The sequence below is a fragment of the Solea solea genome, chromosome 1 (assembly GCF_958295425.1).
Source record: "Solea solea chromosome 1, fSolSol10.1, whole genome shotgun sequence".
NCBI lineage: Eukaryota > Metazoa > Chordata > Actinopteri > Pleuronectiformes > Soleidae > Solea > Solea solea.
In genome coordinates, this window is record NC_081134.1 from 11,175,260 (window position 1) to 11,191,603 (window position 16,344).

The following is a 16,344-nucleotide window of genomic DNA, read 5'->3' on the forward strand; positions in this document are numbered from 1 at the left end:
GTTACTACCAAATACAATCAGAAGAACAGTTGGTAATGGTCTGTATTTATGTAGAGGTTTTCTAGTCTTGATGAGCTGTTTTACACTACAGTTTTGCCATTCATACCCATTCACACACCGCAACATGGGGGTTAAGTGTCTTGCTCAAGGGCACACATAGACAAGCAGAGCCAGGAATTGAAACCACAACCTTCCATGTAGAAAGACAACTCGCCGTACCACTGCTACCATGGCTCCATCCTTACTCCTCACTTTTTTGATAGTAGTACATTTTATATCAGAACATTACTTTTGATACTTAAGTACAGCAAAATGTCATATACTTTAAGACTTTTACCTAAGTAATATTATAAAAAGTGACTTCAACTTCTACCAAAGTCATTTTCTGGTAAGATACTTCCCCTTTAGGTACTTTATACATGACTGATTGCACAGCAGCCATTATAACATGTTTATAACCTGTTTGGCCTTTGTGAACACAATCCATCTAACATTATTTGTATGCTGTGTCTTTTGTCTGAAAACAGGCTGTCAAGCAATGCTATCAGACCCCACTGAGGGAGCGTTTGTGTGTATACAGCGGCAGCACAGGGGAATCTGAACTATATCCTGAACTGGAGTTATGACTAGTCAGAATTATAGATCTCCAACTGGATTTATAGATAGTAATAATATATTTGCAGAAAGATGCATTTCACATTGTGGCAGAACAAACAGAGGCTGAAACAAAACCTGTTGCATGAGCAAATCAAATATTATTTTATTCAGATTTTTTTTTCATCCATACAGCAAGAGTCAATTATGGCAACAATAAAATGTGCATAAACAAATCTGAAGACAGAATAGTACATTATTGTGTTGCTGTTAGCAAATACATAACTGATGGTTGCGCTAACAAGTAAAAAGCAGTCGAAGCGAACATGTGCGCCCAGCAGGGAAGAGAAACCTTGGGTTGCAGTCGAGAGACCGAGCATGTGATTTTGGAGGAAATGGTGCTTTGGTTCTGCAGCGCCTACACAGCAGCCTCGACTTAGAAACACGTCGACGCTGACTGGCGACTGTTACATTCATTTGAAAGACAAATTTGCCAAATGCGCATTTGGTGTGGTGAGCCTTCACCTGCTGAGTGCACAGATATGATAGCAGGAGCAACGTTCAGTGAGTCAGTGTTGACTGCAATTGTATGGCTATGAGAAAAGTATCCGGGGTGCATGAGTGCTAATATCTCATCATTTTTTAAATAACATGGTTTCTTGGAAATAAAATATTTTCTTGCCACACAAAGAGTATGATGACTTGTTTTTGAAGTATTATTTCTCCCCAGTGTGGATGTTATCTACTGTACGTATAATTCGAAGGAAAAGAAATGTATTACTATGTATTATTATGTTGTCTTGACTGTGTTATCTTCCCTTAAATACTGTAACTAGGCTGTTTCTTTTTGTTTGTACGTGTGCATGCAGTTAAATCAAACTATAATAAAAATACAAATCTTTGATAGTTTTATGTATCATCTCTACCATGGGAGCAGCAATACTGCGTAACCAAGTCCAACAAACGATATATACTGTAGACATCACTGGATGTGTCATCCAATGAGAGGTGTGTGGAGTCTGCATGACAAGGGGATATCTACTCCCCTACAACATCTCCTGGCAATACTTGTCACTGATAAAAATAAGACAAAAAGCGCATAGCTTTTCCTGAATGCATTAACCAAGAAACTAGTGCCCTTCTTTGCAAGCATTTTTTTTTTTGTAGCTGGTCTTCTAATTTAAGAATTTAAATTAATCTAACAAAATTCCTTATAATTATAGATATTTTTATTCAAAATAATATCTCAATATGATACACATTTTTCTCTGTTCATTTGACTATATACAGAAGTGCAAAAAGTCAACCTTCGTCCCTTAGGTTAAAACTCATCATCTGCAGCATTTCAGACCTCTCCGGTCTGGAAAAGTCTTTTCTTACTCGCTCCTAATCTCACTATTGACCGAATATCCAAACACCCATCAATTTCACTGCTTGATTTGGCCTGACATTCAGGGCAAACTTAAGAAATATTCCAACAAAAGTACATCTCTCTTTTTTTTTTTTTTTTTTTGAAATGGATACAGTAGAAAATAATTTGTACTCTCAAACATGGACAATCTATATCTCAATACAATATATCTTCAAACATGATCTCGACATGTTACAAGGAAAATTTAAGTCGGTTAAAACATTATTAGTCGTTTTGTTTTCCTCTCGACCGAGCGGCGCCACGGTGCCAAATTAATTGATCTCATTCCTTGTATCAAAAAAAATGTTTTCTCTCATCAACAAAATTAAGTGATAATGTAACATCAACTAAAGAAAAGACATCCAGCTATATGAATGAAGTGAATATTTAAAACTGACTCAAAACACTATCATTTATATGGTTTGAAAAAAGTTATGAATGTATACTACCTCAAAATCTACAACGGCTATATCAATGTCGTCAAGTAATATATAGTAAGGCAAAAAAAAAATAATCTACATCTACATACCTCAAATAGATTCAAATCCTTAAGTAGTACATAACACAAGTTCAATGAAATTTAAGAGAGTAATTGTTATCTTTACATATAGAGAATGAAAAAATAATAATAATAAGCGCCTTGTGATATAAAACATCATTGGTGTTCTTTACCTGCATGGTGATTGAAAGTACATTGGATTGGGCTGGGACCCATTAAATGCAATCTAAGGCTTTGTAAGGTACATTACAACCAGTAAAGACACACTACACACCTCTGTGAATAGGAAAAAAAAGAGGAAGTGACGGATGATAAATGATAAAAATGTTTCCTTTAAGTGTTTCAAGCCTCTTTTGTGATGCTCGTGAACACAATTAGGAGGAAACAACTGTGCTTTGGTTTCCGTAGTCACATCTACAAGTGAACGACAGCCTTCAACGCTTTGCTTGACACACAAGTCACGCGGACTGTGTTGCATTTCCTCAAAAATGAAGGTTCACCTACAATGGGATGTGGAATTAAAACAGGGCGATTAGACAAACAATCATTGAAGTGCACATGTGGTTTAAATGACCTAATAGACCTTTGGGCCGGTTGTTTTTTTTTTTTTTTTTAATTCCTATCTACACATGGCTCAACAGTGCTTTTTGGAGCCCCGTTTTTTCGAGTTGCGCCCTCTTTAGAAGAGGGTAACACAATGTCAACTGAAGCTACACCCTCTCCTTCACCAGGCATTAGAGTCAATGGACTCTTAATTCCAATTAAAAAAACAAACAAAAAAACAAAACAAACACTAGTCTATTAAGAGGTATGACAAACTTTAGAAAAACCCAACTTTTTTTTTAAATTTTAAAATAAAAAGTAATTTAAAAAAAGGCAAAAAAAACACCCCACTTCTAAAACTGATTAATTAGATTAAAGTAAAAAACAAACAAAACAAAAAAAAACACTCACAAAGGAGATTTTGAAAATAAACAATACAAAAGGAGCCATACAAAACTTTTACCTTCAGTAAACAAATAACACTGCTGAGATAACACTCTGGTTTTAGCTGTATGGCCTTGATGGCACGTGACAAGGTGAGGAAAAGCTAGCCTGGCTGTGCTTTCAAGGTACACAGGTATGTTGGTTTACCCAGAACATTCATATGTCCAAGACCCTCATTTCAACATCTAGTTTTACTAGTCGCTGTAAAAACACAATACTGTACACATGCCTAATTCTTTTGGCAAAAAAAAAACAAAAAAAACAAAACAATAATTCCTGTTCAAATCATTGTGCCTTTTCAGAATTCAATTGAAATTCAAGGTGCATGTTTGCAGTTCACTTGTAAACTATGAAACATGGCTATCAATTTAACAAAATAAAGCAGAAGAAATACAAAAAAAAAAGAAAAAGGAAAAAGAAACATCTTGGTCTAGTAACGTACCAGCACTGGATGTTGCCTCATGCAACCACGCTCTTGACCTTCAGTGCATGCAGTAATGATTACAATTAGAGCAAATTGAGTGCTATGATTTAGTCAGACACAGAGGTGTAATATGAACATTTTCCCAGAGGGGGAGACACACTGACCCTGGCACCAAGACATCCTCTTCGCTCAGCTGGACGTTGAAATTGACAACAAACTCTTCTTTGACATTGATATGTGGGAAGATGGCACAGGTCGTGTTTTGCACCCTTGATGTTTGCATGTGTGGTGAGACCATCGTCATGGACCGGCTAAGAGATGGCAAGACCCTCCATGTCCCATTGCTTGACATTCTGAAGGTTATGTAGGTAAAGGCTGAACTCTTTTGGCTTGGACGGTGCCAGCACACATTCTTTTTGATCTGAAAGATATGAGGATTTCAGTTATGCTTCTGCCAGAGACAGAGAAGACATTTATAAGCTGTATGGGGTCAAGCCTCAAACTAGGGAAGCAACACATCACAAGTGATAATACTTTGTAGAACAAATGAGAGAGTGTGGGGGATTGAAATGGGAACTCACTGTTCTTAAGAGGAACTACATTTGAGTCAAGAACTTGTGACTACTCAGATGATCTGCCGATATTATTGGAATCTGTGGGTAGAAAAACAGACAGGGATCAAACGTGGGACAAATTACAAGGCTGAGTGGACGCTGGTGGACAAAACAACCACAGATCTACACCAGTTTCATTATTGCTGAAAACAAAAAGAAGGGGACAACGATGGCAAGATAGAAGAAGCAATTTGGCTACAGTGTGGCACAGATCACTCGTGATGTGACATATCGATAAGATTATAACACTTCTGGACAGCAAGGAGGGGAAGAGGTGGGTTGAAGGGGAGGGACAGATGAGGAGGACAAAGGGACACTGTTAGTGAGGTGGCTCCCCCATGCAAATCTAAGTCCTCCAAGTTGTTGACCTGCACACCTCAGTAAAATGCAGAAGTCTGACTCTGGAGTTCCCGGAGAAATAACAGCTTAGTTTTTCCAATCTTATTTTGTTCTAGTACTATGTAATTCTGCAATGTAGGTTAACTGTTTACAAAATCCCAAAACAGAAAATGTCACAAATCTTCTTTCACACTGACTGTACAACTTTATCAATGAGTATGTCCTGCTTTTAAACAGAAGGGACATAGTAGAGCTTCGCTTTATGTGCTGGAAGCAGCAGAAAAACAGAAACAACAAAACAAAACAATGCCAAGCACCAAAGGTCACAGATAGCGACTGTTGCACGAGCTGTGCAAATAGCTCTAAAAAATAAAAAGTAGAAAAAAACAAAACAAAAAAAAACTACCTCATACATACCAATTGCATGTATTCGTTGGTAGTCAACTTTGATAAGGAAGAGTCCTCAAAATGGGAAAGGACAAAATCCAGGTTACAATGAGGACACATTAAATGTAAGACAACATACTTCTCCAGAAAGACATGATCCAAGAAATGTGTTGAACTGCACGATAGATATACGTAAAATAATACAAAGTTCTTTTTAAAACGTGTAACAACATGATATGCACACAATGTTGGTGTAGGCCAACAAGAGGGAGTACCGCCTTCTACCCAACCCTCCCCTCACTGTAAGACACAAGCATCCCCAGATCGCCAATGTGCAGTGAATGAGAGAGAGAGAGAGAGAGAGAGAGAGAGAGAGAGAGAGAGAGAGAGAGAGAGCGAGAGAGAGAGAGAGAGAGAGAGAGAGAGAGAGAGAGATAGATAGATAGATAGATAGATAGTCGTGCAAACCTGATTGGTGGAGGCAGTTGCGAAGGGGCTTGTGGCAGATGTGGTGGCTGCAGACACAGTGCCTGGAGAACCACCGTGCATCATGGGAACTTTTTTGGAGGGAAAATCATGTAAGCAAAAATTCACAGAGGAGCAGTGGAGCCACACACACACACACACCAGGCAAATAAGGGAAAGGAGAAAGACAGAGAAGGATTCAGTGAGAGGGATTCGATTTAACTGGTTCCTGTTCTTCCCTCTGCCAACACAGAACTGCAGCACCTCAACTTCCACATTGGTTTATACTTTCAGAACCAATACTTGGTTAATACCAGCTACAATTTAAAAAGTTTTACATATAAATAAACGTGCTGTCACACCAGTGCAAAGAATCTTTATGGCAGAGCAGACGACAGGGAGGGTTAGAATTGAACTCCCTCACTTCTTCTAAAAAAGGGGTTTCAACTGACGTCAGGTTAGACCAGCCAAAAGCCAGGTTTAGAACAGCATGAGAACGAGAGTGGTAAAGCTGTACACCACTAGGCGTAAACAGAGGACGTAACAAAAATAAATTGCTGTCACAGAGGTCATAAACACAATTTAAAATTTTAAATCTCTCCTTATGTGGACGGTTACTTAGGCTTCACATCACAAAAATGTTTCTCCACATGACCAAAAACGGTGACTCTAGGGTCACCGAAATCATACAAAATTGATAAATTAATCAATAAACTAAATAAAACTGCTGGTTGGATTTTGATGACGTGTGAGTCACAGACATGAGGTTACAGATAACTGAAGAAGGAAAGCTGGAACCTACCAAGGCTGGCTGCAGGTGTCATGCACAATATTGAGCCTGCCCATCATGCAGTGCAACAGGAAGTGGATTGGATAGGGAAGAGAAATCAAAACAGCCCATCACAAGGTTCGTTAGAGTGTGGGGAGAGATAAGGGGGGGGAGGGAAAAAGGTTAATATCTCTTTGACACAGTGATTGGAAAAAGGCGAAGGGTTGAACTCAACATAAAGTAATCTGTTAATCAGACCAGTGAATGAATACTAAACTTCTCCATCTGAAGTGTAATGCATATGAATGTGAAATAAACCATATACAATTAAATCAACCCATCCAGACCCATTCATCCCAGCCCAAGCAAAAGCCCCAGCCACAGCACACCACATCAAAACACGACGATTATCTGTCTCCGCCATGTGGTCAGGGTTATTCGTCCGTTTGTCTCTATTAGCAGGAAAGCTAGTCGTAACGTTTCAATTCATTTCTTAATAAATAATGAAGATTATAAAATAAATCAGGCCTATGTAATGAATCTATTTTCATTACTGTCCTGATGTTGTGGGATTCATCATAAATAAATATAACACATTACATTGTTGAGGAAAAAATGGTCGGGTGTTAGTTTGAGCACTAAACAGTTTTTTTTTTTTATCTTAATCAACTCCGATCCTTTCTTCTAACAAACATCCATGCGTTCCTCACAATCAGCCTGCACAGAATAAGCAAGAAGCTATGTGGAGCCATATTATGGTACTTAGTAGTCAGAAAGACAGTCTAATCTGATGTCAACATCAAGTGACCATGCAGTACCATAAGCATGATGCACTAATCTGTTGCATCTGAGCAGTTTGAGCTTTTCTTCTGCACTTTGCTTTACTTAAGAATACAATCTAGCAGTTTAATGTGTGTGTCACTGTTTGTACTTTCATTATATACAAACAAAAAAGAAGCTTAAAAATAGTCCACAGCTGAAATGAAATCTAACACTTCCCCCCCAACTCCAGTTAAACAGGAGCCAGGTCAGACTGATCCAGGCATCCTCGGGGCAGGCAGAGCACTAGCTGTGGTTGATTTTGGAACCATACCTGATGGGAGGAAAGCAGCCTGCTGCTGAAACTGCATGTTGGCCAGGGCCTGTTGGTACTGGAGCATGCCTGTGTTAAACATGGCAGAGGCACCGTTGGCCTTCTCCATGGCTGCCCGTTTTGGCATTGGAGCCATGACACTAGGGGCGATGCCCTGCTCAGCCAGATGGAGGGAGGTCAGTGAGGGGGGGAAAAAAAACAGAGACAGAAAGAGAGAGAGAGAGGTGCGTGGAAAAGAGAAAAAGTTGGGAGTGTTGGAGAGAGGCAAAATAAGAAAACAAAACAAGGCACATAGTTAGAGAACATCATAGAATCTGTGTCACAACATCCTTGAGTGTAAAAAAACAACAACAACAACAACGACAATAGTATCATCATATCATCAGTAGCAAGCAAGCAGCAGTCTGACACAAGTACTACACAAGCAGGAGCATGGTGCTACTGGAGCTAATCGCTAACAAGCATTATTCATGACCTAATCTTAATTGGATGTCTTCACTTTGTACACCTAAGGCTGACTAAATGCAACATAAGCAAGCATTAACAATTAAAACAATAAGGCTTCTAATAAGAGTTGAAACAGGTAGGAAGCACAGAGAAAGGGAGGCTGCACTGCTAGCTCCATGATAAACTGTGTAAGCCATGTTTAATTGATGGTTCACTCTCAGCTTCATTTCAAAAATGGTCTCAGGCCAAGGGACACGATGAGTCAGATATTGAAAAGTACAGTTCCACTGTCAAACCTTTGCACTATTGAACATGCTCTATGTGTGGACTTTATCTTGGCATGAGGCCAGTCTTGAGGTCAGAATATTCCATGACAGGATTTGACGGACGGAGTGAACTATCATTTGAACAGTATTCATCTGTTATGGTGGGATCACTCCTGTACGGTTGTAAAGACTGTTCCTCTTAGCCCCACCCTTATCCATATGACATGCACTAGCGACACAGACATGCAAACACTTGATTGAGCTGCTCCACAACATTGAACACTGACTTGGACGTAAGACTAAAGCCATGCCACCATTACAGAAGCTCTTCTTCCCTAGTCCTCACTGACTTTTGTTAATACAGGCAAAAGGTGATGAATTGATAGTGGCTCAAATTCGACATTTCAAATTCGCATTTCGGGTCATTTCTGTGTTGACGCTGCAGTGCATACGTTTTGGAGATTTTCTGTTGGTATTATTATTATTATTATTCTGCCACTGTTTGGTCTTTGTGAACAGAAACAAAGTTACAGCATCTGTATGCTGCATCCTTCATCTGAAAACGGGCTCTGACTGGCAATACTGTCAGACGTGACTGAAGGAGCGTTTGTGAATTCCCGCCTGAATCCTTTCACAGGCGCTTCATAGTGTTTTCAGTCATACTCCAAACCGGTTTGCAAACCCCTCGCTTAACAAGTACAGTTTTGTTGTCGCCTCCTTCTGTCTTGACGTAAAACAAATCATCTTCTGTGTGCGGCGCGGGACTGTTGCAGTGTGACGCGAGATATAAACTCTGCTTTACTGAGAAACACAGAGAGACAGCGGTTGGAATCTAAAATATCTTCGCAGTTTTAAAAAGTAGATCGCCGGGCGGACAAAAACCTAAACTACTGCGAGCCACCATCATTTTATCACAGGCAATAATGACAGATAAACAGGAGGAAAAAACAGACATTTGCACTGAGACAACGACAAACAAAAATAGCTAAGTATCTTTGGTTAAAACACTGCTCTACAACAAAGCCACATGCCAAGCTAAAAGGTGAAAGGTCATAGTACCAGGTCAAAGGTTGCGTCGAGGGGTCGCTTCAGTGATTTGACAGCCGACTGAGTCTTAATTAGCAGGCAGCGAGCACATGATGGCAATGGGCCAATGGGGTTCAAGCGCATTAACATAAACCAGCAAGCAGAGGTGCATCATGGGGGCAGCAGTGCAGTTTGGGTATAGGTGAGAAAAAACAAAAACAAATAAAAAACAAATCATTGGAATGCAATATACAAGGGGATAACAAGACTAAGGCATGCACAGTGTGGACACTAGCTCTGCTGCTCAACAGTTAAATGATCATCAATAATCAATACTAATCTACATTAGTCACTGGCACACATAGATGGATGGATATAGCAATGAGAAAATTATTCAATCATCACTTTAAGTGGGTTTCAGTAGTTGTATCGGACAGAATATATGAAAGCACAACTGACAAGTTTCTGTTTCACTGTGCACATAAAAGTCAGTGTCACATTACAGTGATCCGCACCACGCTCTCTGCTTTGCTCTGTCAATAAGACCATGAAGAGAACACTGTAATCAACAGACAAGTGTAGCTGTACTATCATATCATACAGACGCTGTTATTGCGACACAGGAGCGGCGGCACAATGAGTCCTTCCTTTAATAGTGTGAAGAGGAAGAGAAGTAATAAAAAAGGAAGCACAGAAACAATGGAGTCACAAATGAGACCGGGGCATCAGAGAGAAGAGACAGAGGACAGAGGAACTGACTCTCTGTTTGTGGCCTGGGATGAGATGAACAAGGGCATAAGAAATAATGACATTCATAATATGCCATAGTCTGGTCCTTCTTCATATCATCCACCTCGGAGGAGATTTTACCCAAACCAACATGCAGACCTTTAAAATTTGACCTGGCAAAAAGCAGAACTGAAAAGCTACATAAAACCAGCGAGGTACAGTAAGAGCCACTGAACATATTTACGAAAGAGATTTAATGTGTAATAAACAGCCCCAAAGTACATTTAAAACTTGCTCCTTAAGCTGCTGTGTTTGTGTGAATGAGTGTGCCCATGCTTATACCGACTGCTCACCATGGCTGCGGCGGCTGTGGCCTGGTTCACCTGGTGCTGGGTAGCCTTTATTTTAGCCTGCAGATGGGCTGGTGGGTGGAAGTACTTGCACTTTTCCCGGGAGCACCGACCCTTGATGTAGTCCATGCACACGGTGACGGTGTTGTCGTTGGTGTCGATCATGGTGCTGTCAGCGGGGTGGGCGAAGCGGCAGTCGTTCTCGCCGCGGGAGCAGTTGCCCCTCTGATACTCCCGACACACCTGGGAACAAAGTAAGCGGAACCCATAAAGTAGATACAGTATATGGATACAGCAATAATAAATAACAAGACATTTCCTGCTTTGTGTGTTTGGTTATTCATGAACAATAAGTCCAATATGACTCTTTCCTTGGCGAGTACAGTAACAATGTGGTGATAGTTTTGTTAATAAAAGTAATGTCGTTTTAATGCCATCTTATGGCTACAGTAACCACCAATTAATAACTTATTAATAACAATAGAAAATGAACGTGGGACATAGGCGAGGATGAAATGCATAATCAGCATTGTGTGAACTCATTTGACAATAAAAAATGACAGCGGATATATTCACCCAATTTAAACTATAAGTATACAATATTTATTAGTCTCACAATGGGGACATTTACACTGTTAATTTGCACGAGACCTAAAGTTCAATTACATAAATCAACATGCTACCTTTGTGACACTGTGTTATACCAAACACAGACTCGTTACTGAAACATCTGCATTAATGACGAACTGCGACGTGTCTATAAACATATGATGGTGAAAACTGACTCTCACAGACTTTTAAGTCTACGTGTCAGACACCAGGGGGCAGCACCATCTTATACTTGCTACTATTTACCTGGAGTCTCTGCTGACAGTAACATCATACTTGATGCAGTGGTGACAAAGAAAGAATACATTCCTTTGCTGTTTCAGTTCAAATATTAGTGCTTTTTTACTGGCATTTTTATTCTACTTTTTTTTTTTAGACTACTTGATAGCAGCACTTGGTGGTGACACGACTTTGAGGAACTCGGTTGTAGCAGCGAGTTGACTCTGTGTCACTGTTACATCCTTAAAAATAAATATACTGAGAAATACCTGGTGCCGTCAGTTAATCTGGTCGTTACCTCGAGTCTGTCTGTTCTCAGCAGTTTCTGGGCTGCAGCAGCAGCGTTGGGAACTTGGCTGACTGTGGGGCTGGAGGCCATGAGGACAGGGGTGCTGGGTAGGATCTCCTGGGGCATCAGACTTGGTGACACTGGGCTCAGGTAGGGATTAAAGGCTGCTGCTATACCGGCTGCTGCTGCACTGGCATTAGTGGCCAAGCCTGGCGTCATTGAGAACATGGGCTAGAAACGAGAGCAAAGCAAAGGCAGAGAAATGGAATGATGGTGGAGAAAAACCACTAACAGTCAGCTTGTTGTAGAAGATAGAGCAGGGCTGACAGGACAAAAAAAAAACTCCACACAAAGTGCCACACAAACAGTATTTGTGTGTCCGCTTCTACGTGTATCTGGGCTCACCATGAGCAGTAGCGTGTTCACGTGTGTGTGTGTGTGTGTGTGTGTGCATGTATGTTCTCTCACCATAGGTGGAAGCTGTGTGCTGGGCATCATGGCATTTGCGAGCTGCATCTGCTGGGCCAGCATGGCCATGTTCTTCTGCTGGATCAGGTTGTTCCTCCCATTAATCTCCAGCTGGGTCTTTAGGTGAGGAGGAGGGTGCAGATACTTGCAGTTCTCTCTGGAACAGCGGCCCTGAAGGAGGAGGAGGAAGAGGGCAGCAGCAATCACAACACTTGAAAGTTTTGCAACGTCACTGCGGCTGGACACCGAAAGTAGCCGGGTTCGTCCAACTGCACAAAACCACATTTGCTTCATTCGTTCTCATATTTATTTTTTCTTCTTTTATTGTTTTTAGTTAGTCCATTTTACTTGATATTCTTAACAGCTCTACACCGATTACATTTTCTTCCCACATACTGTACCAATAATGTTTCCTCTGACACTCAAGATTCAACTTGTATGAATGTGTTTATGTTGCAAGTTGACTGTCAAAACATACTTGTCCTTCCAGTATAAATAAAGGTTTCTGCATCTAGCAGCATTTGAATGATCTGTTGCGTTGCATTCCTTCAGTTCAGCGTACTGAACATAGTTACCTTGGCCAACGCTAATAGTATTGTCATGTAATAGGTTGAGATGTTTCATACTGATTACATTTTCTTCTATTCAAATCATGATGATGCCTCTTAAACCACTGAATCCGAAGGTTCTGGAACAGCAGGATGTGCGGTGAATAAAAGTGGATGTGGAATGAGAGCACCTTGTTTGTGGTTCAATGTCACACATGCAAAATTCACACTACGCCTGGGTTGATTGAGTCTCACACTAATTGTTTGGAGCTCGTTATTTCTGTCAGTCCCAGCAGGGACACGTGTGTGTGTGTAGTTGTATGTAAGTGTGTGTGTGTGTGCTAGCCCTAGGAGGTCATGACAGACACAGTCTGCTGACATCCAGACGTGAAGCTTAGATACATGTTTAACCGACTCTATAAATACTGTCCACTCATATGAACTGTATATATATATATATTGTATCAGCAGTCATCCGGAGGTCACACTTCAAAGCCTTTGAATAATTATCTCCGACTGGGGTCCCATTTTTGCTGCCTGCTGTGAGTATCCAGTTTTACCTTCAGTCTGGAGTTCAGGAAGAAGTCTGACACTGACACATGTACATTCTCACGCAAGCAAGAATGCATAATCATTAATACGCGCAGATCAAGGTCATGTTCTCATAACAGCTGGCAGATGCAAATCAGGCAAACGCAGGAGAAATGCCGACTCAAATGCGGCCACAGTTTAGGAAAAGACGTGTATTTACTTTCAGCCCCGAGGCACAGCTGAGCTGACTGTGTGCGTTCCCTTGCTGACAGAGCTATGCCCACTGGGATTTAACTCTATACTCTTGTCATGACTTCATTCACCTCCCCCATCTCCCACACTTTCACTGACACTGGAGCACCAGACAGGTGTGAGGGGAAAGAGGGGCAGCAGCGGGTGCTCTTGAGGATATTTAGTCCACTTGGATATCATTTAAAATGTATTCTGGATTGTGTTGCACAAAGTGGGTGTCAGCAATACAGCATGCACGGAAAAGGATAATATTTATATATTCTATATTCTATCTTCTTGTTCATGCCATAGACCACAGGGAACACGTAGAGGCAGCATTTATCAGTGGTCTGTCTCCATATAAAATCTCTGACTTAAGATATCACATGTCAAGACATTCATTTTGAATTATAGAAGACATCCACAGTTGAAATGTGTGTTTTCACTAGGTTTCAACGGGATAGTGGTAACATGAATAAAGTAAGAAACGAGAAACTGGATATAACGAAAAATGGTCACACAGGGGCACAGCGGAAAAGAAGCGTGTCTTGGCTTCCTAACCACTAAGCACTGTACGTCTAATACTCAAGCTCATAAAAAGGCCACCGTTTTTCATATCAATGTCTTTATGTAGCTTTGAATCCATCTCTTAACAGGCAACGGACACTCAACAAAGCAACGTCAAAGTGACATGACTGTTCGGTTAACAAGACTAACCAGGTTCTACGCCAACCCTTGTGTACATATGCTGAGCTGGCATTCAGAAAAAAAAGTCTGTGGCGACGCCAGGAGGTGTGTGCATGGGCGAGTGTGTATCGTGCATGTGCATGAGACGAGAGGAGCTGAGAGGAGCTGAGAGGAGGTTCCAATAGAGTGACAGTGGCATGCAATGTGGGAAGAGTGTGCGTGGGAGAGCGTGTGTGCCGGGTATGCTGTTTGCAAAGGCACGGAGGATCACATTGCTTTCACCCCAAATAACCCCGTCTGTTGACCCCTGGCTTTACAGCTGCATTTGCATGTGCGTGTGTGTGTGTGTGTGTGTGTGTGTTTTAAAGTGAAAGAGCCCTATTTGAGAAGGAAACATGCTTTTGACCAGAAATACTGCCGAATCGTCCAAAGAGAAAGCCATCAATTTACACCAGCGGCCATTTTGAATGCAAAAACAGAAACGTCAGGATGTGAGAACAAAAGTGCGAAAGAAAGAAAGAGGAAGAGAGAGAGAGTCATAGTGATGCTGAATAACATGAGCTAGGCTGCGTCAGGGAAATTTTAGAAGTAGCAGAAGATGTGATTAGTGTGGGTCACCACATGCAGACGGGAGAGAGAGAGAGAGAGAGAAATTGAGTTTCAGACAGACAGAGGAGAAGAGGAAGAGAGGGAAGAAGAAGCCGTTGAGCCCTCACATCATGTTTGTAACTGTTACTGTGACATCAGCAGCCTTGAGGAGCAGCTAGAGAAGTTGGTGTCCACGGCAACAGAGCAGCCAGTCACTCCTGCTTTAGCAATAATGTGATTCCTGGAATCCTCCTGATCACAGGCAGATAGATACACTGTAACAAATTTCTGTAATTTCTACAGTAAAAAATTACAGAAGCTTGTTGTCCTATCCTTTTACAAGGTGTAACTGTAAATTGCAATGTATTATGGGTAAAAAATAATTACAGTAATTTAAAGCTGTAACACATTTTAAAATTACAGCATGGTTATGTTTTCACTTGGTTCTGACTGTAAATGATACATTTACAGTTAAACACTGTTAGGCTAATATTGGCGGTTTGCAAGAGGATAGGCATTTGATGGCGGGAGGAGGAGAGCAAACCCAGCATTCATCCATCTCAATAAAGAGTAAGTATTATGTTATTAGTCTAAACTATTAAAGAGAAACTAGGCAAGATTGTATGCATGGTTATGTTACATTTTACCTGAATTAAACAATAATTATTTTAGTTTTTAACAATATGACTTTAGTAACCTTTTTTGAGGCTATGCCTTTCACCTGGCATATCATGGCTGGAAACCAACCTTGCTAGTTTCTCTTCAAAATGTGATTCAAGTAATAACATGCAATATGATTTAATCGTGTGTCAGCCTGGTTTGCACAACTAAAAATAAAGTTAGCTCAAGAATATTTTTCAGATTTTTAGAACGAGTGTAATCCCAGGCTCTGCAGTTTAATGGAAGGCTAAAATGTTAGGCTAACATGCCGCTAGCTGAGGTAGTTAGGTGCTACTGTATGTTGTCTAAACTCGGTGTGAGAAAGTTACGTGTGTCGCCGACAGGATCGAATCAACCTTGAAGTGAGGTGAGGAGAGAAAGCTGCAAAAACAACATTTTGGTAAGAATAATGTTTCCTTATTTATTTGTGTGACTAACAGCATTTGGCATCATTTTATTCGCCTTAGTTGGAATATACGGGGTGTGGGACTCAAAACTGCACTGTTTTTTGAAGATGTTAACCAGCAAAAACCACAGAACAGCAAGATACACTGAGTGTTGTAACTGCTGGATTGTATTATGAAGATTTGTGTGGTACAATTTAGTATTATGGGAATTATTATTACGATTCTTTGTCGCGAACTAGTTCTCCTCGTTCAGTTCATTAAAACGACTTGCGAATCACGAATGAGCCATTCTCTGACTGCTTCGTCTGGTTCACTTCTGTAACTACTTTCAGACCAAGAATACATCAGATGTTTCAGTGCAGTAGGCTTTGGAGCAGTGTGTTATGTGCACAAAACATTTTTTTTTCACAGTAATATCGACCACTATCATCATTTATCTGGTGAAGGTAGTTAGTAAAGCGGTGGTCGGGGAACGCAGGGGAGATCTATCTTCTCCAGGGCCGGGAGGTAGCGTTCTTTTTTCCGGGGTTAACTCCCGAGACTTTTTACTCCACAGTTGTTACGTGGTGGCACACAAATGACAGGCCGTTTGTTTGTTGAAGAGAATCCGGGTTTATTAGCTGATTGCACGGTAACATCCAATTCTCTCTATCCGCTCCGGTCGCCGTCTCCACCTTCATTCACCGGCACACATGTAAACAATAACA

The 16,344-nt window shown here is 40.8% G+C and overlaps 1 protein-coding gene across 14 annotated transcripts in view; it reads right to left on the bottom strand.

The window, feature by feature from the left end:
* Nucleotides 1-735: 735 nt before the first annotated feature.
* Nucleotides 736-16,344, bottom strand: part of LOC131463868 (muscleblind-like protein 1) — a 45,565-nt gene continuing 29,956 nt past the window's right edge. For 5 of the 14 annotated variants that reach the window (XM_058635974.1, XM_058635991.1, XM_058635956.1 and 2 more), the window contains 10 exons: nucleotides 11,986-12,156; nucleotides 11,527-11,748; nucleotides 10,404-10,643; nucleotides 9,355-9,408; nucleotides 7,583-7,736; nucleotides 6,523-6,558; nucleotides 5,724-5,812; nucleotides 5,286-5,330; nucleotides 4,497-4,568; nucleotides 736-4,336 (listed from right to left, as the gene is read on the bottom strand). In XM_058635974.1, coding sequence (XP_058491957.1) covers nucleotides 4,512-4,568; nucleotides 5,286-5,330; nucleotides 5,724-5,812; nucleotides 6,523-6,558; nucleotides 7,583-7,736; nucleotides 9,355-9,408; nucleotides 10,404-10,643; nucleotides 11,527-11,748; nucleotides 11,986-12,156 — 1,068 coding nt within the window. In that variant the 3' untranslated portion in view covers nucleotides 736-4,336; nucleotides 4,497-4,511. The remainder of the gene's footprint in view (nucleotides 4,337-4,496; nucleotides 4,569-5,285; nucleotides 5,331-5,723; nucleotides 5,813-6,522; nucleotides 6,559-7,582; nucleotides 7,737-9,354; nucleotides 9,409-10,403; nucleotides 10,644-11,526; nucleotides 11,749-11,985; nucleotides 12,157-16,344) is intronic. The other 9 variants (XM_058636001.1, XM_058636019.1, XM_058636011.1 and 6 more) reach the window with 9 other exon arrangements.